The sequence below is a fragment of the Dasypus novemcinctus genome, chromosome 21 (assembly GCF_030445035.2).
Source record: "Dasypus novemcinctus isolate mDasNov1 chromosome 21, mDasNov1.1.hap2, whole genome shotgun sequence".
Taxonomy (NCBI): Eukaryota; Metazoa; Chordata; class Mammalia; order Cingulata; family Dasypodidae; genus Dasypus; species Dasypus novemcinctus.
In genome coordinates this window covers 12280259-12306163 of record NC_080693.1, presented here as the reverse complement: position 1 = coordinate 12306163, position 25905 = coordinate 12280259, and the positions used below count along the sequence as shown (strand labels likewise).

General features: G+C 37.3%; 1 protein-coding gene across 1 annotated transcript; it reads left to right on the top strand.

Moving 5' to 3' along the window:
• On the top strand, window positions 1–25587 carry LOC131272980 (vomeronasal type-2 receptor 116-like). Its single transcript, XM_071210897.1, has 6 exons — window positions 1–170; window positions 5892–6193; window positions 7915–8297; window positions 20584–20811; window positions 21867–21990; window positions 24674–25587. Exons 1-6 carry the CDS (start codon window positions 1–3, stop codon window positions 25585–25587), a joined length of 2121 nt encoding a protein of 706 aa, XP_071066998.1.
• Window positions 25588–25905: the final 318 nt, after the last annotated feature.

Sequence of the window (25905 nt, the reverse complement as noted above, 5' to 3'; positions counted from 1 at the left end):
ATGTGCAGTACGACTTATGAAGATTGTTTATGGTACCTGAAGCCAAGGGTCTATGGAGATGGGGATCTGATTCTGACAGGATTTTTCCCACTCTACAGCTTGATGGTTGAGCCAGATATTTCCAAGTTATCTTTTATGGTCAAGCCAAGCGAAGGATTGAAAGATAATATGTAAGTCCTTGCATGTACCTGCCCATGTGTATGTGAGTGTGTGTGTACTACCCAGGACAGTTATGTCAGGTGTTCACATATGTGGGAGAAAGGAACACTGAAGTATTTTAATGGTCTTTCTGTTATTTTTCATATTATTACATTCATATTCTCTTTTTCTCCACATTTGCCTCAAGACAGAGGAAAGTAATCAATGTGTTTTGTGGTACACACCCTTGACCTGATCCCCATGTCCATTGCCTGGAAGACTTAGCATGAGTGAGACCAGAGGGACCCCATTCCCTTCTCCTGCTTGGTCCAAAAAGTCACTTAACCTCTTGTCCTGTGGTCAGTGTTAGGAGAAGCAGCTCAGACTGAGTAGCAAGTGGTGACAAGGGCATTGCTGAAATGTGACTTCTCAAGAAACCAGGGGCCATTGAGCACCACCACCCTAGACAGCACATGTACCATGAAATAATAATTTAATCCTATTAGGAATGATGCATTCCAGACTGATTTCCTCTAAGACAGAAAAGAAAAGTAGGTAATCTTTCAAAAGTTGTTAATAACCTTCTCTTTGATCTTGTTACTAACTTCTCCAGGAAATTCTAAGAAAGAGCATGAAATCTGAACTATATCTGACTGTGTGGTTTATCTGTCTAATGGTTGGTAATTATATTGAGCTTAAATGTAGTTTTACAACTTAACTAAAATATAGTTTGTTTTATTAGTGATTTATAGGTAGAAATAACAGTATGTTCATCTCAAAAATTCAATTTATAAACATGCCACATCCACAATAGAATAGTAGGTAATATCCATTCTGTTTCCATGGAATGTCTCTGGTCCTTTTCATTTCCCTTTAGAGTTAATGCTTGTCATTTCAGCAGCTCACTTTGCATTGGAGAGAGGTGATAGGTAGTTTGCTCATATTTTCACTGAAATTGCATCCTTGTTTTATCTCATCTTCTTGATGACCTCAACCTGACCAATTCTGGTCCTTTCTAGCTGTTCCATTTCAAATTTTCTTTCCTCTTGGACTTTTTCTTATTAGAAGGCAACATACGGAATGGAATATGTTATGACAATTATTTTCTGCATACCCATTACTCGGTTGATGGCAGCTATTGATTGTCCTCCCTCTACTACTATTAGGTTTTCAGAAATTGAAAGACAGGGTTTAATGAAGTTCTGACTTCAGGTATACCGTGGAGAGAGTGAGAATTTTTCTTGCTGATCATGGCATCTTGTTCAAATCACTGTCTGGAGGTCTAACTTTGTACTCTGCTTTTGTTCTCCAGCCAGAGAAATCTCAGTCTACCTCCTTTCAAGACTGTGTAGATTACGAAAGGGCACACACTGTCAGTTATATTTTGCAAAAAACTGCCCATACTTAATATATTTCAGGGACATAATTTCTTTTAAACAAATGTACATTGATGTTATTGTTTTAATGACTACAAAGTTTCATTTCATGGGGACATACCAACAATAATTTGGCCATTTTGCAAGCATTGGGTGATAGCAAAAAAGTTAGTTGATCAATCATTTTCACCATAGGTTTCCCACAGTTATGATAGCATTTGAAATTGACCATCTTTTGATCTTCCCATTCTTTTGAACAACTGTGTATTTTAAATTTGCATTGCAGATATGTATGCCAAGACATTGAACATGTTTTTTTAGTACTATTTGAAATCTTTTTTTTAAATCTCATTTGGTGAGTCTTTAGGTCAACAATTTTGGCCCATTTTTTAAACTGTTTGCTTTCTTATTCAGTTTTGAGAGTTATTTATATATTCTGGATACAAGGAATTTATCAATTATGTGCTTTACACATAATTTCATCCAGTCTGTAGCTTGTTCTTTCATTCTCCTGAAAATGTCTTTCAAAGAGTGAAATCTGATGTTCATTTTATTTAAAAAAAATTATCAATCGTGTTTTTCATGTCATATTAGAGAAATTTTCTCATAATCTAGAGTTATAGTTATTTTTGACAGGTTTTCCTCTAAATACTTTATTTTCATTTTTCCTTTAGTTTTATTATAAACTTTGCATTATTATTTGTCTATGATGTGAGGAATGGATCGAAGTTCATTTTCTTTTGCATACAGACAATTGTTTCAGCACCATTGCTGTGAAAGACTATTCTGCCTTCAATTTGCTGTTCACATTTCTCAGCAATCAATTTTGTGTGTCTATTTCTGGATTTATTATTCTGTTCCATTGATTTATTTCCCTATGTTCAAAAAAAATGACACTATTTTGACCATTGTAGCTACATAGTAAGAATCGAAAAGTATTCTTTTTCAATGTTTAGTCTATTCTTGGTCCTTTGTGTTTTTATATGAATTCTAGAATGAGATTGCCAATGCCCCCTTAGAAAAAACGGTTAGGTCTTTAGTAAAAATGTTATTGAATTCATTATAAATTTGGGGAAAATTTGCATCTTATCTATAATGTATCTTCCAATAAATGAATATAGCTTATTAAGATCTCCTTATAATTCTCTTAGTAATACTTCATAGCTTTTGGTGTAAAATTCTTACACATCTTTGATAAACTCAAACCTTAGAACCACAATTGTTTATATTATTGTAAATAGCAGGGTTTTAAATATTTTTAATAATGGTTCATTGTCTGTATATAGAAATACCGTTGAATTTTTATTTTCACATGTTGCACTTTTATGCTGAAAGCTTGCTAAATTCACTTAACATTGCATTATTTTATAGACTCAGTGGATTTTGTAGTCAGAGATATATGTCATTTGAGTCTTTAGAGAACTTTACATATTTTTCTTCCTTCTCTCAATATTTTCCCTTCATACTACACATGCTTGAAAACAGAAGAAATGTGAAACATAAAGGGTTAAAAATGAGCATCTTTTGTTGTTCTTGATGTTTGTTGGAAAGCATTCAAACATTCCCTGTGACAATAGTATGTTTTGTAGTTACTTTTTACAAATTTGAGAAAGTTCTTTTTATTTTTTGTTTCCTTTGAGAATTGATTGTTTAAGATTGTTGATTTATCTCACTTGTATTTATTAAGGTTATTATATGTTTTCATTTGTATTTTGCCAATATATTAATTTATTTAAAATTTTGAAGCTTAGTAAAACCTGAACACTTGAAATAAAATCTATCGGATTAGAATGTATTATCTCTTTTATATAATTCTGGATTGATTTGCTAAAATGTTGCTAAGAATTTTTGCATCTTAGTTCCTGATATATATTGATCTGAAAAACTTCTTGCCATGTAAGATATTTAACTAGAATTGGTATCAAATGAATTCTAGCTGCAAAGAAAGAGTTGGCAATAATGAAAATCTTCCACTTTCTAGAAGGTGTTTTTTTGTTTTGTTTTGTTTTGTTTTTGTGAAACCAATATGATATCCAACAACTATTTGGCAGACCTCACCCCTGAAGTAATTTTAGATTATTATACTTCCAGACTTTGGATCCTTGAGTACATGTTAATTCATTATATAATGTAATCTCTTAATAACTTGGTAACCTTCATTAGCAAACATGTTTTCTAGAATGATCACTTCTATTTTTGTTAGAGAAATGGGGCAAAAATCATTGTCTCATTATTGAAAATATTTCAGTTATTCCAGCATCAAGTTGATTGGAGAGTCCCCCATTTTATTTCATGGTACAGGTTTTATAAGTTAAAATCTGTGTGCATTCTAAAGTTTATTGAAGAACCCTTGTCAACCAATATATATCTGAGGCTTTAAGTGGTTTGTTGTAAATAAAATTATAAATCTAATCTCACTGATGTGTACTATCTTGCCAGATTTTCTACCAAATATATTTATTATGATAAACTTAACATCTGAAAATTTTAAATATTTGGAAAATCATAATAAAAAAGTTAACTTAAATGTTGATATGATGCCATAAAAATTAAACATAATAACAATTTTAAATTTCCTCTCTAAATTTACAACAGCTTAACTAGGTATGATTAAGGACAAGGACCTCTAAAACGATAATTTTTGCTGTGCAACTCTTTATGTTAATCACAGTGTCTTGTGTATAAAATCTCATAAAGCTTTCTTGTTAGGTTTAAGGAGATAAAAATTTGGCCATTCATTTAGATAATAAAGGAAAAATTTTAAGAGAAGTAAAAATGCAGAAAATATTATATGAGAACAATTGAATAAGAGTGTTTAATTAATATTAATCTCTACCTGTTTATAACTGTTTAAATCTACCTCTTAAATATATGTTTACAGATTTAGTAAGAAGAAAAATTTCTCTTGATCTGGGAAATTAAAAATAGTGAAGAGTCCCTGAAAACAGTCAAATTACTGTTTGTGAAAATCTTTATTAATATTTTTTAAAAAAATGTATTCAATTTCAAAATGTTTAAATTAACCTGGAAATTTACAAATTTAAGGAAAAAAAACCCAATTCCAACAAATGTAGAGAGGGTAATTGGTAAAGAAAAAAGGAAATATTACTTCAGATGGAAATATAAAACTTTTAGAGTTCCTTTAAATACACAAGAAACTAACTTTTACTTTGTATAAAATAAGTAAGATCCAGTATAAAATGAGAAATAAAAGAGAATTATCTTCAAGGAAGGAAAACAAGGAATTATGAATAAGAATTTGCTGAAGTTCATGATCATAAGGTACAAAATATAACTTACGAGGTCACTAGTCAAGGTTAATACGATTTAAGAAAACTGTCGTTATAAGAACTGATGTAAGGATGTGGACATGGCTCAAGTGATTGCTCTTCCACTTAACACACGGGATGATCCAGGGTCAATCCCTGGGGCCTTCCAGTAAAAAAATACAAGTGTGCCCAAAGGGCAAACCAAGTGCCCATGCGGTGAGCCATATGCCCGCACAAGGGCTCTAGCAGTGAACGGAGTGCCCGTGTGGCAATCTGAGCACCCACGTGAGTGCCTGGATGGTGAGCCGAGGAACCACGAGGCTAGCCAAGTGCTCACACAAGTGAGTCATGCACAGAGATGATGATGCGACAAGGGAGAGATGAAGGGAGAGCCAAGGCGTGGCACCAGAGAAACCAGGAACTGAGGGGGTGCAAGTGACAGGGACCCTTTCTCCTATCAGAGGTCCCCAGGATCAGATCCCAGTGAATCCTAGAGAAAAAAATGAGATGTCCAAAAAAAGATAAAAAGATACAGAAGATCACACAGCAAATGGACACAGATAGCGAAAACAGCAGGGTGGGTGAGGGGGAGGTGAGGGAAAATAAGACCTGATATATTTAGTAGTGTAGAAAATAACAAAGAAAGGTCCTTATAAATACCTCAGGGCAATATGGTGTCAGAGAGCAATTTATTCAACTGTTTTAAGAACTGATAGGCCAGTTGCTATTTTAAATATTCCAGCGTACATGGGCAAAAAGGGAAGATTCCATCTAGCTTCCAGCTCTAGATGAAACAATGATCAAATCTGAGATTCTCTCAAGTCCTTCAGATGAGTTTCTGAGATGGTTTTGTGCACTCCTTAGCCAGGATGAACTAAGAACATCTTTCCATATTGTCATTGATGCATTTCCAATTATAGGATCAAGACGATAAATCTCTCCAGCTGACGGTGATATCATAACACTAAAGTATTCCTTAACCATCTCATAATGCCCTGCACAACTCTCTGTTGTCTGCACAGAATTTTCTCATTTAAAGGAAAGCTTTTGAGTTGCTCCTGAAATACATAACTTTACAATTTTTCTTAATTCTGTCCCCTCTGCCTAGATGGTACTGGAAGAACTACCAGTATGTTCTCGCTTTTCTCTTTGCCATCGAGGAGATCAACAAGGATTCCTTTCTCCTCCCCAACATGTCCCTGGGTTTTGATCTCTACAATGCTTTTCCCAGTAACCACAGGACCTTGGAGAGCATCCTGTTATTGCTTTACGGCGGGAGTCCGCCTCTCCCTAACTACAATTGCCAAAAACAAAGTAAATCTACAGCCGTTTTTTCAGGCACCGAATCATCATTTTCAGCAGAGATTGGAACACTGCTGGAACTCTACAAAACCCCACGGTACGATGGTCGTGAGTTCTAGAGGGAGAGAATCTCATCTGTCCCTGTGCCATTCCCTCACATTTGGTCAAGGGGGACGTTTGAAGCTGGGCATACATATGTCATACATAAGCAAACTATGAATTTCCTGTGATTGTACGAATAATAACTTGGGTGAGGGGGACGAAGGAAAGTTAAGTGAATATGTTAAGATTCTCCCCACAGTCTTGCTTAGCATCAATGCATCCATCATACAGCAGAAGGGAATACTGGCTGCTGACAACTACTGACCCCTACCACTTAGCAAATCTCTACAGTATAGAGGACTATCACTGGAGGTTATGACCCTTATCTGGTTGGTTGAGGGGTTGCCTGAGACCAATGACTGCTAGTATGCAGATTTAGGGACTTAGTACTTGTCTAGCATGCAAAATGCTCAAGTTTCAAGCTTGTTCCTGTACTTTTCAGGGATTCTTTAAGAATCAGTTCAATACCTTAAATGAGTCAATTTAATGCATGAAATAAATTTACTATGACTTGAAAATGAAATCAACTTACCACAGGAAATAAGAAGAATCAATTCAAACTGATTTATTGGAAATACTGTCTGTTTCATGTTACCTCCATAAATTCACCACAGGTGTATATTTTGATCTTCCAGTGTAATTCCCATAGTCAACTTCCTTCTCAAAGTCATTTTTCCAGGGGCCTGATCTAACACAATCAGGAATTAGGAAATCATACTGCCAGATTTATTAGCTACAGAGAATTGTCTATGAAAATTAAGTTTTTGAAAATATGTGAAGGTAGATGATTATATTCTCCAGTACAACTTATTTTATGATGTATTAGTAAGTTCAAACATTGTTTAACAAAATAAAGATTGATTTCTTTTTCAAAGTTCTCAACCAACAATGTTGGCAGGATCGGGGAGGATCTCCTGTTTCAAAAGCCTCTCAAAGAAAGTTGAGGTAGACACAAACATATTTTTCTTCCATCTGAATCTCATGCTTTATGTGCTGCCATGAGAGATGAACATATGAAGAATTTATTTTTTCCAATCATTCCAAATTAGGATTTGCTTGCATATGACACCACTGGGTGGAATTAATGACATATCCCTACTAAAAGGTTGAAAGTTTGGGAAAATATGATCTTTTGTGTTCTCAGAATGTTAAGAGAAATGTACGATGACCTTTGTAGTCTCTCTTTCACCAAATATTCCATTAATTCTACCTCTAACATAGTGAATTCTTTAAAGTTCTGTTTAAGGATAACGAGATGAATCTCACTAAATGTAAAATTATGATACTTTATTTTCTTATTCAGGTCACATATGGCACTTTTGACCCATTCCTATGTGACAAAGGGAATTTTGCATCACTGTATCAAATGGCCATGAAAGACAGCTCTCTGGTTCATGGAGTGATCTGGTTATTGTTGTGTTTCAGTTGGACTTGGGTGGCACTCTTTGTTTCAGATGATATGAAAGGGGAGCAGTACTCTTGGAACTTGGAAGCAGAGATGGTAAAGAATGGTGTCTGTATAGCCTTTACAAAAAAGATCCCTACCACTAAAAGTAAGCATTTTAATAATTATTTAATGTCCATTTCCAAGATCAGCAATTCATCTGCAAATGTACATATTATGTGGGGTGAGATGCAGATTCTCATAGTACTGGGATATTTAGGAAAATATTATTTAACATCTAGTAAGGTGTGGATTATGATATCAAATTGGGATAATACTTCAGATCTGATGGACCATATGCTGCACTCTTTCCATGGAAGTCTCTCATTTTCCCACCAGAAGAGGGATATTCCTGGTTTCAAACACTTTCTCAAGACAGTTAATCCATCAAAATATCCAGAAGACTTTTATTTCAGCAAATTCTGGCTTAACAGTTTTGGTTGCTCACTTGAAGGGTCGCTATGTGGAACAATTGGAGAGTGTACGCCAAATGCTTCCTTACAGGTCATGACAAGAAATATTGATATGATGACTATATCTGATTATAGCTATTTCATTTATAATGCTGCATATGCTGTGGCTCATTCCATTCATGAAACATTTTTGGTGAAATCAGAAATGATATCGACAGAAAGCATAGACCAACCTATGCTACATCCATGGGAGGTAAATATCTTTCACCAACAGGGAATATATCAACCTATGAGGAGAGGTTATATTTTGTTGATATGAAAAATGATGATATTTTTCTATTAGGAAACCAGGAACAGGAAATGAAATATTCATTTTTTTCCAGATTCTACCTTTACCTGTAATTTTCACATATATTTTGAGAATTCTCTAGATATTACTGTTAAATTCAGATCATTTAATTAGAAATTGTATTAGAAATTTTATTCTTAATATTAGATGAAAGCCTGTAAAATAGCCACTATTAACTTATCACAAAATATAAGGAGGTTAAAAAATGCAGAATTTTAAATTATTCTGTGGAAATATACAGTTTTCCATCAAACAGAACAGTGACTCCAAAAATAGGCTTGTTTTCTTTATTTTTAAAGAAACATTTGATTACATAAATATTCCATAAAAATATATGGGAATCCCATATACACCCTACTCTTCCCTGAATTTCCCCTATTAACAAACTGTTTCATTATTATCACACTTTTGTTACAACTGAAGAGCACAATTGCTACATTGGTACTAACCAAGATCAACAGTTCACAAGTTCACACATTGCACCACATAATTTTATAGTTGTTAACAAAATGTTTGATGGCCTATATAGATACTGCAATGTTATGCAGGACAATTCCGAAGTTCCATGTTACAGCATTTCTTCCCTCTCCCTCCCCTCCGAACTTCCAGTGGCCACTTCCTTTATCTGAATGATACAAGTTCTTTATTGCTAGAAGAATAATAAGTCTACTTTTGTCCATAATTGCATACCTGCCTTATGTTTGTTCATTCCTCAATATTGAGGAATTTGGGATGGGAATGCCCACTCTGTTTCTGACTGAGAGGGGGCTTAGATCCTTTGGTGTAATCATTAAATGGAAATTTATATTAAAATGTACAGTGTTCAACAGAAAAATAAAGAAAAACAAAGAAAAAAGAACAGATGGTGGGTCCAAAGGAAGATGAAAAATTATAGAAAACACCATGAAGACAATAAGAATGTGGAGAAACTGAATAAAAGCTTTAATAATTATCTTAGAAATGATCAAGGAGATTAGGAAACTAAAAACAATATCTAAAGGGTGTCAGGAAAAAAGTGAATGATCAATATGAGTCATAGTATAAAGATGGAAATTTTAATAAGGAAACAAAGACAACTACTGGAGTTGAGGTCCACAATACTTGAAAGAATTCCAAGAGGTGTTCAGGAGTAGATTGGAAGTGATAGAGAAAAGGATCAATGAACTTGATGACAAAACATTTGAAATGTTTCAAACTGAGGAGTAGAAATATAAAGAATAATTAAAGGCAAAAAATAGTCTAATATACATATTGGGAAACTCCAAAAATGTCAATATATACATTAAGAGAGTCCAAGTAGGAGATGAAAGAGAAAAAGGGAAAAAATGGAATATTTAAAGAATAATGAAAGAGCATCCCAGACTTAGAAAAGACATGAATATGCACATCCAGAAGCTCAAGGAACTCCAGAGAAGATACACTTGAAACCAATATACTCCATCATATATTTACCACACTTTCAAATGCAAAGGAAAATGAGACAGTTGTGATAGTTGCAAGATATAAAGCTAGTCCTATGTATAAGGTACTTTCAATTAGACTGAGTGCTGATTTCTCATCAAAAATAATGGAGGCAAGATGTTAGTGAGCAAAGTACTAAAAGTGTCAGCCATGGCTTTTCCATCTGGTGAGATTTTTCTTTCAAAATTTAGGGAAAGAGGTTCTGGGAAGATGGCATCAGAGTAGGTAGACAATGCTCAGTGCTCTCACACAGAGAAAGAAGGGCAAAATGCAGATCTACTCTAGGGATCTGCAGATCAGGGGAGTGCTGTGCATCATCCAAGAAGGAGAGGGCTTGAGAGACAAAGAGGCCAAATAAAATCTGTGAGAAAATTGACATCAAGTCAAGGAGGCAGCAGTAATTTAATAGATTAAAGACACATGACACAAATACACAAACATAAAATGGAACATTATTCAACCACAAAAAGTAATAAAGGTCTGAAAATGTATAACTTGGAAATTTGCTTCAGTAAATTAAAGGGGAAAAATAAAATTATTGGAACACAAAGGAACTTTTTATTCAGGGTTGCCCCTGAGCACATTATAACCATATCCTGAGGTGCATCATGAATTTATTCAAGTACTCTTCCATTGCTCTCACATGGAGAGGAAGAATGTCTTACTTAAATCCATGAAATAGTGAACATCTCAAAAAAATGTAGTTTCTACCAAAATGACTACTTAAAAGTAGGCATCAAGAAAAGAAGGTTTGGGAGGAGACAAGATGGTCGCTGAGTAAACTTGCCTTTGTAGTCTGTCCCGGGAAGAGACGGCTGGGCGCGGCGGCAGGTTCTCCAAGGCGAGGCTTTTTTGGGATTTTTGCAGGGCAGAAGTGTCGGGACATCGATTGGGTGGAAAGGTAACGGAGAGGATTGGTCTAGTAGATATAATTTGGGTTCTATTGCCCGCAGGTGAGACCCGCCCACGGGCTCCTCCCTGTTGGGGGTGGGGGGAACCGCGGTCCTGTCCTGGGGTTCCGCTTTTGGATGGCTCTGAAGGGCTTAGGAGTTCGGGAGCTCTGGGTGAGCTGTTGACAGGTTGATGTGACAGATCGCCTTTGTGGATCGATTTCGGAAGATAGACGGTGTTTTGTTGTGAAGCGGAGAAACTTTTGAGTGCGAATATAAACAATAGCGCTTCCGCCTGAAGCCCTGCCCCCAAAAGCCCGGCAACCGTTCTCCAACCCAAATAGGCTGTAGGCAATAAAGAGAAGTAATTGGAAAATTGATCTAGGCTGCGGCAAGGGGGGGGGGGGGGGACACGTCTGGAAGCTGATTAGGGAATATTCTGCGAAGCTTGAGAATTCTGGTATTGGAATCTGTTTTCCGCGTCGCTGGCCGGGCTTCGGATCTGTACTAGTAAAGTGGCTGCGGTGTAGAGGCGCCCTCTAGTGGCAGTGGTTTGGAATCACAGGACGGGAGCTGTCCAAAAGCTGAAGTGAAGGATAACGTACTAATGAGCCCAGCAAAGTGAATTGCAGGGTTCAGTCACAATATAGAGTTTGCGGATCTGACTTCCCCCATAGGGTTGGCACCCAGCTGTGGGGATCCCTGAGGGCTGTGTTACACTGCAGGGCTCCCAGGCTTCCTGTTGATGAGATTGGAGGCTGCCAGGTCTGAATTCCCTAAATTCTGGTGGCCCACACTACGGGACTCACACCTCTTGAGTCCTCAATATCTCAGACTTTCCATCCCTGAATCCATCACGCACTGAGGTCCATCTGAGGTCCTTAAATGCCCTAGCCTTCAACGTTGGCATTTTTTCTTTATCGTTTCATTTTGTTTTGTTTTTATTTTCATTTTGACTTATTCTTTACTTTTTTCAATTTCCTGATTGCTAACACCGCATTATCCCCTAGTCTTCTCTCACAGCCTATCCCCCAAAGTCTTTTTTTACTCAGTTATTTAAGGGTTTTTTTTTTTGTGGTAGGTGCTGTGTAGTGGGTGTTTTAATTCTGGTTCATGTATATCTGTTTTTTTTTATTTTTTATTTTCTTTCCCCTACCTGTTCCCCACCCCTTGCCCACCCTCTTTTCCTTTCTTCCTCTCGTCCCTTCCTCCCCCCCTTTTTCCCCCCTTTTTTTTCTGTTGTCTCTCTCCCTCTTGTCCCCCATATTCTACTTAGTTTATTTTAACTCAATTATACAATAGGTGCGGCAGGAAACACCTCACATTCGCTGGGTTTTCTCATCCTCCACTGCCTCACTTCTGTGTGAACTGATTTAGGCTACCTACACTATCCTCTTTCCCCTACATCTTGATATCCACCACCATCTACTGTCTCTCCTATATTCCACCTCCCACCTCCCTTTCTTCGATCCACGAAGGGTCTAATTCTTAATTTCTAATACGTTTGTTTTGTTTTCTGTCTGTTATACACTCTTGAAACTATTACATTTCTTTTCTCTTTCCTTCTCTCATGAAAACAATAGCTTTTTAGCTCATACCATATTCCTCCCATATTCAATCATCTACCTCATAATAGGTACCCTACCTACTGCTATAACTCTACACAATTTACATGAATCTAACCTCCATCCTCCCAGATCTCATATTCTTGCTTTGTTAACATATATCACCAATACTACTTTACACTTTTCCCTTGCTTACACAATTGCCTTTCCCCAACACTAATACTTTCCTTTAAAGTGAACTTAACCAACAAGTAACTAGAATAAGAAGAAAAAAGTGACAAAGAGAAGATATAACACCTATGCAAAAATAACAGCTAATTAACCTCCAAGAGCAGACAAAGAAGCTAAGGAACTGATTAAATCCATCAAAATAAAGAGATGACCAGAAAGCAACAAAAATCTACAAACCAAACCAGTAATCAGGAAAACATGGCTGAATCCAATCAACAAACCAATAATCATGAAGGGGAGCAAAACTTGGCACAAGCAATGAAAGATCTCAGAACATTTATCACCGACAAATTTGACGAAGTAATGAAAGAGGTTAACAACATGAAGACATCACTTGGAGGGGAAATTGCAGACATACGCAAAAACATAACAGATATGATGGGAATGAACACCACAGTTCAAGAAATCAAAAATACACTTGCAGCAAATATCAGCAGACTAGAAGAGACAGAGCAGAGAATTAGTGATGTGGAAGACAGTACATCAGAAATCAAACAGATAGTAGAAGGGGTCAATAAGAAGATAGAAAAAATCCAATTAGGACTTAGGGACCTGAATGACAATGCAAAACGCTCAAACATACGTATTATAGGCATTCCAGAAGGTGAAGAGAAGGGAAAGGGGTCAGAAGGAGTGTTGCAGGAAACAATGGCTGAAAACTTCCCAAATCTACTGAAAGAGACAGACGTACATATCCAAGAAGCACAGTGCACTCCACTAGTCATAAACCCCAACAGGCCCACCCCAAGACATATACTTGTCAAATTATCCAATGCTCAAGACAAAGAGAAAATCCTAAAAGCAGCAAGAGAAAAGAAAACCATCACATACAAGGGAAGCTCAATTAGATTAAGTGCTGATTTCTCTTCTGAAACCATGGAGGCAAGAAGGCAGTGGTATGATATAGTCAAGGTACTAAAGGAAAAAAATTTCCAACCAAGAATACTCTATCCAGCTAAACTAGCATTCAAACATGAAGGAGAGTTCAAAATATTCGCAGACAAACAGAAACTGAAAGAGTATACCAACAAGAAACCTCCCCTTCAAGAAATTCTAAAGGGAGTTCTGCAGGAAGAAAGGAAAAAACAGGAAAGGCAGAGTTGGAGGAGAGTTTAAGACCACCACCACCAACAACAAAGACAAAAAAATATATACAAACAAAATATGACAAACACAAATCCAATCAAAATATGGCTAACACAAATAATTCCTTGATAGTAATAACACTGAATGTCAACGGATTAAACTCACCTATCAAAAGATTCAGACTGGGACATTGGATAAGGAAATATGACCCATCCATATGCTGTCTACAAGAGACACATCTTAGACCCAGAGACGCATGGAGATTGAAAGTGAATGGCTGGAAAACAATCATACAAGCTAACAATAACCAAAAAAAGGCAGGAGTAGCTATATTAATATCAGACAAAATAGACTTTAAATGTGAAACAATTGTGAGAGACAAAGAAGGATACTACATTTTAGTGAAAGGGAAAATCTGTCAAGAAGATCGAACAATCATAAATATCTATGCCCCTAACAAGGGTGCCTCTAAATACGTCAGGCAAAGGCTGGAAAAACTAAGTGAAAGAATAGATACATCTTCACTTATACTGGGGGATTTTAATACACCACTATCAACTCTGGACAGAACATCTCAAAAGAGAATCACCAAAGAAACAAAACATCTGAATAGTATATTAGAGGAGCTCAATCTAATAGACATATATAGATCGCTACACCCAAACACAGCAGGATATACATTTTTCTCAAGCGCACATGGATCATTCTCCAAGATAGATCATATGCTAGGCCACAAAGAAAGGCTGAATGAATTCAGAAAGATTGAAATCATACAAAACATTATCTCTGACCACAGTGGAGTCAAGCTGGAGATTTGCAAGGGACAGAAGCCCAGATTCCACACCACGATTTGGAAATTAAACAGCACACTCTTAGAAAAACAGTGGGTCAAAGAGGAAATCTCAAAAGAAATCAATGACTACCTTGAAACAAATGATAATGATAACACAACATACCAAAATTTATGGGATGCAGCAAAAGCGGTACTGAGAGGGAAGTTTATAGCCATAAATTCATATATCAAAAAAGAAGAAAGAGCAAAAATTGAAGAACTAACTGCACATTTGAAGGAATTAGAAAAACAACAACAAAGTAACCCAACAGGAAGAAGAAGGAAGGAAATAACAAAGATAAGAGCAGAACTAAATGAAATAGAAAATAAGAAAGCACTTGAACAGATAAACAAGACCAAGAGCTGGTTTTTTGAGAAGATTAACAAAATTGACAAACCTTTAGCAACACTAACAAAGAAAAAAAGAGAGAAGATACAAATACACAAAATAAGAAATGAGAAAGGCGATATCACCACTGACCCCACAGAAATAAAGACTATCATAAGAGGATATTTTGAAAAACTATATTCCAACAAAAATGACAATCTAGAGGAAATGGACAAATTCCTAGAAACACATAAGCAGCCCATATTGACGAAAGAAGAAATTGATGATCTTAACAAACCAATCACAAGCAGAGAGATAGAATCAGTTATTAAAAATCTCCCAACTAAGAAGAGCCCAGGGCCAGATGGCTTCACAGGTGAATTCTACAAAACATTCCGGAAAGAACTGACACCAATCCTGCTGAAACTATTCCAAAAAATTGAAACAGAAAGAACATTACCCAACTCCTTCTATGATGCCAACATTACCCTAGTACCAAAGCCAAACAAAGACATCACAAGAAAGGAAAATTACAGACCAATTTCTCTAATGAACCTAGACACAAAAATACTTAACAAAATACTTGCTAATCGTATTCAACAACACATTAAACGTATTATACACCACGACCAAGTGGGATTCATCCCAGGTATGCAAGGATGGTTCTACATAAGAAAATCAATCAACGTAATACACCATATAAAGAGATTGAAGGAAAAAAATCACATGATTATATCTATAGATGCAGAAAAAGCATTTGACAAAATACAGCACCCTTTCTTGATAAAAACACTCCAAAAGATTGGAATACAAGGAAATTTTTTGAACATGATAAAGAGTATATATGAAAAACCTAAAGCCAATATTGTGTACAATGGAGAAATTCTAGACTCCTTCCCTCTAAACTCAGGAACAAGACAAGGATGCCCACTGTCTCCGCTCCTATTTAACATTGTCTTAGAAGTGCTTGCTCGAGCACTGAGGCAAGAACCAGAAATAAAAGGCATTCAAATTGGAAAGGAAGAAGTCAAAATTTCATTATTTGCAGATGACATGATCCTATACATAGAAAACCCTGAGAGATCTACAACAAAGCTTCTAGAACTCATAAATGAGTTTAGTAAAGTCACAGGTTATAAGATCAATGCGCAAAAATCAGTAGCATTTCTGTACACCAATAATGAGCAAGATCAGGAGGAAATCAAGAAACAAATACCATTCACAATAGTAAATAAAAAAATCAAATACTTAGGAATAAATTTAACTAAAGAGGTAAAGAACTTATACACCGAGAACTATACAAGATTGTTCAAGGAAATCAAAGAAGACCTGAATAAATGGAAGACTATTCCTTGTTCATGGATAGGAAGACTGAACATTATTAAGATGTCTATCCTACCAAAACTGATCTACACATTCAATGCAACCCCAATAAAAATCAACACAGCCTTCTTTAAGGAACTAGAAAAACTAACTATGAAATTTATTTGGAAAGGAAAGAGACCCCGAATAGCCAAAGACATACTGAAAAAGAAAAACGAAATTGGAGGAATCACACTACCTGACTTCAAAACATACTACAAAGCTACGGTGGTGAAAACAGCATGGTATTGGCATAAGGAGAGACACATAGACCAATGGAATCGAATTGAAAGGTCTGATATAGAACCTCACATATACAGCCACATAATATTCGATAAAGCCACCAAACCCTCTCAACTGGGAGAGAGTGGCCTATTCAACAAATGGTGTCTGGAGAACTGGATAGCCATATGTAGAAGAATGAAAGAGGATTACCATCTCACACCTTATACAAAGATCAACTCAAGATGGATCAAAGACCTAAATATAAGAGCCAAGACCATAAAAACCTTATAAAGCAGTGTAGGGAAACATCTACAGGACCTTGTAATAGGAAACGGATTTATGAATATCTCACCAAAAGCACGAGCAGCAAAAGAACTAATAGATAAATGGGACTTCCTCAAAATTAAAGCCTTCTGCACCTCAAAGGAGTTTGTCAAGAAAGTAAAAAGGGAGCCCACACAGTGGGAGAAAATATTTGGCAATCATATATCTGATAAGAAACTTATAACTTGCATATATAAAGAACTTCTATATCTTGAAAATAAAAAGATAAACAACCCATTTAAAAAATGGGAAAAAGACTTAAACAGACACTTCTCCGAAGAAGAAATACAAATGGCAAAAAAGCACATGAAAAAATGTTCCAAATCTCTAGCTATCAGGGAAATGCAAATCAAAACTACAATGAGATACCATCTTACACCCATAAGATTGGCAGCTATGAAAAAAACAGAAGAATACAAGTGCTGGAGAGAATGTGAAGGAAGGGGAACACTCATCCACTGCTGGTGGGAATGCAGAAGGATCCAACCATTCTGGAGGACAGTATGGCGGTTTCTCAAAAAACTAGCCATAGATTTGGCATATGACCCAGCAATACCACTGCTGGGTATATACCCAGCAGAACTGAAAACAAGGACACAAACTGATATATGTACACCAATGTTCATAGCAGCATTGTTCACTATTGCCAAAAGTTGGAATCAACCCAAATGCCCATCAACAGATGAGTGGATCAATAAAATGTGGTATATACACACAATGGAATACTACTACGCTGTAAGAACAAACACACTACAAACACATGTGATAACATGGATGAATCTTGAGAACCTTGTGTTGAGTGAAGCAACCCAGACATTAAAGGACAAATACTACATGACCTCAATGATATGAAATAAACAAGCTGCCCTAGATAGCAAGAGACTGAACGATAGGCTTACAGGAAATCGGAGGGTGGAGGAAGGATATGAACCGATATCTGCAGGGGTGGAATTTAAGACGAGATGGTGGTAAGTATGAACACAAAGAAGAGATAAAATGGGGGCAAGGGGTTGCCTTTGGTTGGGGCTTTGCGGGTTTGAGGGTGGCTGGGGAGGGACGGATGGGTAACATTGCCCAAAAGTGGGGGGAGGGAGGGGTAGCATACGAACACAGGAGAGGGTCAGGTGTTGGTGGAGAGTAAAATGCCGAGAAAATCATATCAAAATATAATAAAGAGGGTTACCTGTTTAGAATGCTCAGAGGGGAGGGTCTGATGCAGAACGGGCTCCTGGGGAATGTCTAAATGCTCATTCTGCCAGAGTGGGTGACACCATGGGGTAGAAACCCAAGTAGTGAGAGTGGGGGTGGACCCACATCCTGGGAAGGACTAATGCCATCAAATAGAGGGAACTGTATCCCTCGAGAGAAAGGGTGGCTCCCAGGGCATTGGGGCAGTTGAGCAAGTTAGGCCCTGAACACTATTCCATCTATCTCTGGAAGTGGCTCCTCAGGAAACGGAGGTTGGCTGTCACTGTGGGCACCAAGGTGGAAGGGAAAATGGACGTTAAATGTGTGGAACCAAGGTAAATGCGGGGTAAGAGAGGAGTTTCTTGAGAGTACACAAGGATGGATATAAAACATGTAATATTACACCATAACATATAGGAGATGACAGACTGATAATGTAAACCATAATGTAAAACATAGGATAACTAAGAATGTAAAGAACTGTGTATCCTAAAGTATGCACCATAATGTAAGCACAGATGTCATCTTGTTAGAAAGCTAATGTCTCAGACTCTGTACATCACGTTAAGTAAATATGATGTGAATATGGTATAAGAGTATCGCTGTGGAAGGAAAAAGGTTTTGTGGTGGATGTATGGGAGTGCTGTATATTATATATATGCATTGCTGTGGTCTAGGACTCCTGTGAAGAGAAGCTGAATAATTAGGGGGAAAAAAAAAAAAGAAAGAAAAAGATAGGATGTAGAATTTTTTCAAGTCAACATTCTTTATCTAAGTTCTTTATCTAACTTTATCCAAGTTCTTTATCTAACCTTTAAACCCATCGCTATATGCCATTCCCTAGTAAGGGACCATGACATTATATTGGGCTTCAAATTTCGGGGAGTTCTGGATCACAGAGTGTTTCAACAATGGCAATGTAGGGATACTGGTATGGGATACCAATGACAGGTGATATATGGCTGACAGGGAGCTGTACAGAACATATGTCCAGGGTGCATGGTAATGTTTGGATATACTCATAGTGGCAACAATGAAAAACCACAGCAGGGGGGGTACTGGGTTCCTGGCCAGTGGTGCTCTGTCGTGGTCCCTAGGGGAGCAGCGACAGTCTCCCAGGTGCAGCGGCGTGGACCGGGAGGGAGTGAGGGTTCAACAGTGAGCCCCTGATGCTAATGACTATGCTTGTGAGCTGATAAGCCTAAAATAAGAACAAGGCCTAGAGCAACATTGTGCCTGGGAGTTTCCTCCTGTCAGCCTTCATGTTACTCAAATGTGGCCAGTCTCGAAGCCAAACTCAGCATGTAAATGCAATGCCTTTCCCCCAGCGTGGGACATGACACCCGGGGATGAGCCTCCCTGGCACCGAGGGACCACTATCAACTACCAACTGATGATGCAACTGGAAAATGACCTTATACGGAAGGTTCAATGCGGATCAACAGAATATCCCTGTCTACATAAAATAACATGACTTTAAAATGCTGTTTGACCTAAAGTAAGGGGGAAATGGAAAGGAGAAATGAGTTTATATGGCTACGAGTTTCTAAAAAAGAGTCTGGAGGCTGGCAGAAGGATTGCCCTCATGCACAACTGAGCAGAGTCAGAGAGACAGATAAAGCAGATACAACCCCCAGATATTGGTTCCTTTGAGGGCTAAAGAGACCCATGGGAGTTATGGTCATGGCCGATGGGGTTAACTACCAGGTCAGATGGCCCCTCTTTGGAAATGGTGTTTATGTGTGATGAATCTGGACTCAGATAGGATCTTCCTTCCTAAGACTTTCATGCTAATGTGCTGGAGGTGCAGTTAATGTTGGGGTTTAAGATATATTTAGGGGATTTGAATCTCTGGACTGACAATGTGATAGCCAGGTCCTGAGCCTCAACAGACTCCAGCACCTACAATCTGATTTATTGGACTTACCACACTCAGCTAAGATGGAGTTGAAGAAGGACAACCACCACACCATGGAGCCTAGAGTGATTACAACTGAAAGTGGGAGGATTGCATCCAGCATCCATGTGGAATCTGAGCCTCCTCTTGACATAGAGGTGCAATGGACACAACCAATCCAATGTCCACATAGAAGAGGTGACATTGGATTGGGAAAAGTGGACATGGTGGCTGATGGGTATGGGGAAAGGCAGGAAGAGATGAGAGGTGGAGGCGTCTTTGGGACATGGAGCTGCCCTGGATGGTGCTTCAGAGGCAATCACCGGACATTGTAAATCCTCACAGGGCCCACTGGATGGAATGGAGGAGAGTATGGGCCATGATGTGGACCATTGACTATGAGGTGCAGAGGTGCCCAAAGATGTACTTACCAAATGCAATGGATGTGTCATGATGATGGGAATGAGTGTTGCTGGGGGGGGGGGAGAGGTGGGGTGGGGGGGTGGGGTTGAATGGGACCTCACATATATATTTTTAATGTAATATTATTACAAAGTCAATAAAAAAATAAATAAATTTAAAAAAAAAAGAAGATGCAGCAAATAGACACAGAGAACAGACAACCAGGGTGGGGAGTGGTAAGGGGAGAGAAATAAATAAATAAATAAAATCTTAAAAATAATAAAAAGAACACTGACTCGGAAAAAAAAAAAAAAAGAAAAGAAGGTTTGCTTCATGGGTATGACCTTCAGTCTGTAATTTGAATCCACTTGATATTTCAAAACTATGCCTTCCTTCCAGCTTCACCCACTTCTGAGCAAAATCCAATTTATAAACAGTGCTGGTGATCATGTGTCCTTAGATGAGGAAAGAAATTTTATGGTGAAGTATGATATCGTGAACACCATAAATTTCCCTGCTGGTCTTGCCCTCCACATTAAAGTGGGAGAATTTGTCTCCAATATTTCACATCATCAAGGTTTGATCCTCCATGAAGAGATGATCGAGTGGCCTGTTGGATTTAAAGAGGTATGACACCATGTCAATGTAGGGTTTATTTATTATACAGTTATCTCAACACTCTCTTCATATTAGATTAACTTTTCACCCCTTGATCTCGGGACTAAATTCATAAATTAAAATGAATTTCTTGACTTCATATTATGCAATCACACAGATATTTTGAGAACTTGCCTTTAAACTATCAGGTATATAATCTATACTCTTTCATTTGGAATTAAAGTACAATGCAGCATGTGAGTGCATACACTGACAGGCTACATTAATTAACCTACTAATTTCCTCTGGGGTCTTGAGAAGACTAAATCATGTATGGATGATCCTTATTAGAGGCATTATAAACATTAATAGAATACACAATTAAAATGTCAACTCATATCCACAATTCACATTTTCCTGTGGTCATTTCAATACCACTCAGTACCAAAGTTCATTTGTCTTAATGGACCATGAATTTCATCTAGTCTTTCCAAGGTTGAAAAAGCAAAGGGAATTTTGCAGGTGATTTGTTAAACTAAAGAGCCTTTGTCTTTAAAGTCCAGGTGAGTTTCTGCAAATTGGTGGCATACTGGGAAATAAAAACCCAGAACGGGATTAATCACATTCTTATTGTTTTTCTCTATCTGGTCTATATATTTTACACAATTCATCTTATTAATGAGATCACTTTTGTAATTGTGTTTTCCTCTCTAGAAATTAATGTTTTCTATTCAGACACTTATGACAAGGCAATATTATTATGCTTACAACACCCTAGTACCACCATTATAATAAGCCTTGTTTGAAAGTCTTTTTCATCATGCGCTTAAATTATAGGAGAGTGAAACCAAGGTGATGTTACCAATGATATGTGAAATAAAAATATTCTGATACATTAGTACATTGTTTGATTTTTGTATAAAGTTAATGTCCATGTAATATCAACATGTTAGAGATTGGAGTGAAACTTGTTTACAAAATAGATGAGAAATTGTTTTCTCTTATTAGGAGATAAATATAGATGTTTCCTCATAATTGGTAATATGTTCAATAATATGACCAATAATTGTCTCTTTCTTCTGCAGACTCCTCAATCTGTATGTAGCCAGAGTTGCCATTCAGGGTTCAGGAAACTTCCACAAGAAGGAAGGCCTGTGTGCTGCTTTACTTGTGTTTTATGCCCAGAGGGAGGCATTTTGAATCAGACAGGTATGAAAATATGTAACCAATCTATAAAAATACCTGAGAAGTAGTCAATATAAAGGAAACAAAAGAATATTCCATAAGGTCCTAAGACACCATTGTTCTCAGTTTATGCAGTCACTGATCATTTTCACATATCCATGTTATAATCACCAGGGTTACTCATGTTGGTTAAAGTCTCTTATGGCTCTGCTCATTCAATTAGGCTTAACTGTGGCACAGATTTGAATAAGCATTTTTTCTTTCATTCCAGTGCTTTGTGATACAGCCTTAGTCAATGATCTCATGGTGGATCATACTAACATCTAGAAGGTAAGGATCATCAGGGCACTTGTGAGTATCTTGAAGATTTTAGTTATGCAATTTTTCATGTGATAAGGACAGAGCTGGTTCATATACATTTTTGGAAGAGTTTTATTACTTTATTTATCCTCTCTTGAAAAGAATGAAATGTACTTGTAATAAATGAGTGTATCAATTTATAAATAAATGTTTAATTAATTAAAGCATGAACTTAGCCCTCAGGAAGTTTATAATATAATGCAGAAAAAAATATTTTTATACACATACATATATATATATATATATATGTATTTGAAGTGAGGTCACAAGATCCTAATAAAAGTTATCATTTGGCACACTCAATTGTGGCTGCAACATATACATAGATCTCAAATATACCTATATAGGAGATATAAAAATAAAACATGCATTGTGAAATATGTGTGAAATATGGAATGGTTAATTAGTGACTAAATTTTTCAAAATACAAAGTCAAGTACTGTAATGATTTGAATTTCTCCATAAATACTATACAATTCCATCCATATAGTCATGACCATATTAACATTAAGAACATTTTAGTTTCAATCACTTGGGAGAGAATGAATAGATATTTTTGGAAATGAACAAGCTAAAACAAATACTTACTTTTCTCATAAAGGATTTGCCATAACAAATAAGGATGTAAACCAAGAAGGAGAAATAGAAGAAAAACAACAATACTGGAACACAACCGACATGCACATGCTTATGTGTGCAGAGCAAGCCTCTTAAAGAATAAAGTCAGAATCCAAAGGCAGTCACTGAATCAAAGAGAAATGAATGGGTATCTGAGAAACATAGTTGTGAGAAAGAATTAACTGATTGTTTTACACTTTTCTACTATTTCATGAATATCTCCTCTAAAAATGAATGAAGAACTTTAAATCAGAAGTCAACAAAATATGGCTTATTGACACAATGACATGATAAATTATTTCTGAAATGATTATTGCTACAATACCCATATTATCTGTGCTACAAAAACAGAATTACATAGTTGAAATAGAGAAACTATTGCCTGCATGGAGATCAAATATATGCTAAATGATTACCTAAAATTACAATCTCAAAATTTTAAAAAATATTTACCAAACCTTGCATTAAGAATTCGATGAATTATAATTTAAAAATTTTTTTAAAGATTTATTTATTTATTTCTCTCCCCTTCCCCCCCCCACCCTGGTTGTCTGTTCTCTGTGTCCATTTTGCTGCATCTTCTTCATAATTAAAAATTGTACCTCATTCTGCAATAAAATGATAATAATTTAAAATCCCCCAGAAATAATCTCCCAAACAGCATCCAAATAACCTTGAAAAAATAATTTGGGAAAAGTACTTTGCAAAAGTAGTAAAATAAATGAAAACTGAATGCTAAGTGACTCTCTCTAACATATGTTAAAATATATACATGTAAAAAACAGTAATCAGTAGAAATTAAGGTAGCGATAAAGGTTAAGATATCCCAGAGAAATAATTAAATCTACTTTTCCTCACTCAGTGTGATTGTGAAAAAGGAACTCATTAACTCTGATAGTTTTGGAGCAATGTTATAAAGCAATAACAGGGCAGTGGGCTTGGCCCAGTGGATAAGGCATCTGTCTTGGACCAATGGTTAGGGTGTCTGTCTACCACGTGGGAGGTTCGCGGTTCAACCCCTGGGCCTCCTGACCCATGTGGAGATGTCCCACACACAGTGCTGATGCGCGCAAGGAGTGCTGTGCCATGCAAGGAGTGCCCTGCCATGCAGGGGTGTTCCCCGTGTAGGGGAGCCCCACGTGCAAGGAGTGCACCCCTTAAGGAGAGCCGCCCAGCACGAAAGAAAGTGCAGCCTGCCCAGGAATGGCACCGCACACACGGAGAGCTGAAACAACAAGATGGCTTAGCAAGAAGAAACACAGATTCCCGTGCAGCTGACAACAACTGAAGCGGACAAAGAAGACGCAGCAAATAGACACAGAGAACAGACAACCGGGGTGGGGTGGAAGGGGAGGGAAATAAATAAATAAATCTTTTTTAAAAAATGCCAATCTTTAAAAAAAAAAAGCAATAACATAAAGACCTTACCATGTGGCAGGCACCACAGACAGTAGTGAAATGAGGGAGAGGCAGCCATGTCCTGGGTTGACATCACTAAGCTAACAGATGAGCCAATCTAGACTCACCAAATGCTGAAGACTCGTTTTGATTAAGATATCACTTATCTGCAGCTGAAAACATTCTTCCTTGGTCAGGAATGGAGAATTTTACAATTTTTTTTGCCAGAGTATTCACCAAGAGATCAGTACCCAACTTCAACAACAAAGTGACCATTTTTAAACATGAAAATGTATGACACTGAAATGCTGAGTGTTTGCTTTTTCCTCAGATGCACAGCACTGCGTCCAATGCCCAGCTGAAGAGTATTCAAACACTGAGAGAAATCGCTGCGTCTCAAAGGTGGTGACCTTCCTGTCTTTACAGGATACATTGGGTGTGCTTCTAGCCTGCACAGCTCTTTGCCTCTCTCTTGTCACAGCTGCAGTTCTGTGGGTCTTTATGAAGCATAGAGACACTCCCATTGTGAAGGCGAATAACCGAGCTCTCAGCTACATCCTGCTCTTCTCCCTTCTCCTGTGCTTCCTCTGCTCCTTACTCTTCATTGGCCGTCCCAACACAGCCACCTGCATTCTTCGTCAAGTCACCTTTGCAGTTGTGTTCACTGTGGCTGTTTCCACTGTATTGGCCAAAACCATCACCGTGATTCTGGCATTCAAAGCCATGAAACCCAGAAGAACAATGAGATGGCTGCTGACATCAGGGGTTTCTAACTCTGTCATTCCCATCTGCACCTTGATCCAAGTGATGATCTGTGGAATCTGGCTGGGAACTTCTCCTCCTTTCATTGACATAGACACACACTCTGAGCCCAGAATTATCATCATTGAGTGCAACAAGGGCTCTGTGCCTGCCTTCTACTGTGTCCTGGGCTACCTGGGCTCATTGGCCCTGGGAAGCTTCATTTTAGCTTTTCAGGCCAGGAACCTCCCTGACACCTTCAATGAAGCCAAGTTCTTGACGTTTAGCATGCTCCTGTTTTGCAGTGTGTGGGTTACCTTCCTCCCTGTCTACCATAGCACGAAGGGAAAGGTCATGGTGGCTGTAGAGATTTTCTCCATCTTGGCTTCCAGTGCAGGATTACTAGGCTGCATCTTTGCCCCCAAGTGCTATATTATTCTGATAAGACCTGATAAGAATTCTTTGAAACAATTAAGGGGTAAAATGAATTCCACAACGAAATAGTGATTGTAAGTTTTATATCATAAATCTCTATCATATTTTCAGGCTTTGGAGCAACAAACTGCCCTGAATTTCGCATCTTGGTATTACAAAATAGTGAAAACTGCTTTCCATCTTTATTTGACACAAGTATCCTGGTCATTATTATTATTTTACAATACTCAAAGAGTTGTTATATTTTAGGAAAGAAAATCTTGGGACAAGAACAATGATGGAAATGATGGAAATGGAGAACTTCAGCTAGAGGTGAAAAATATATCAAAGGGAATAAGTTTATTTGGGCTCTATTTTATCTCAGACACAATTATATTTCATTACTTC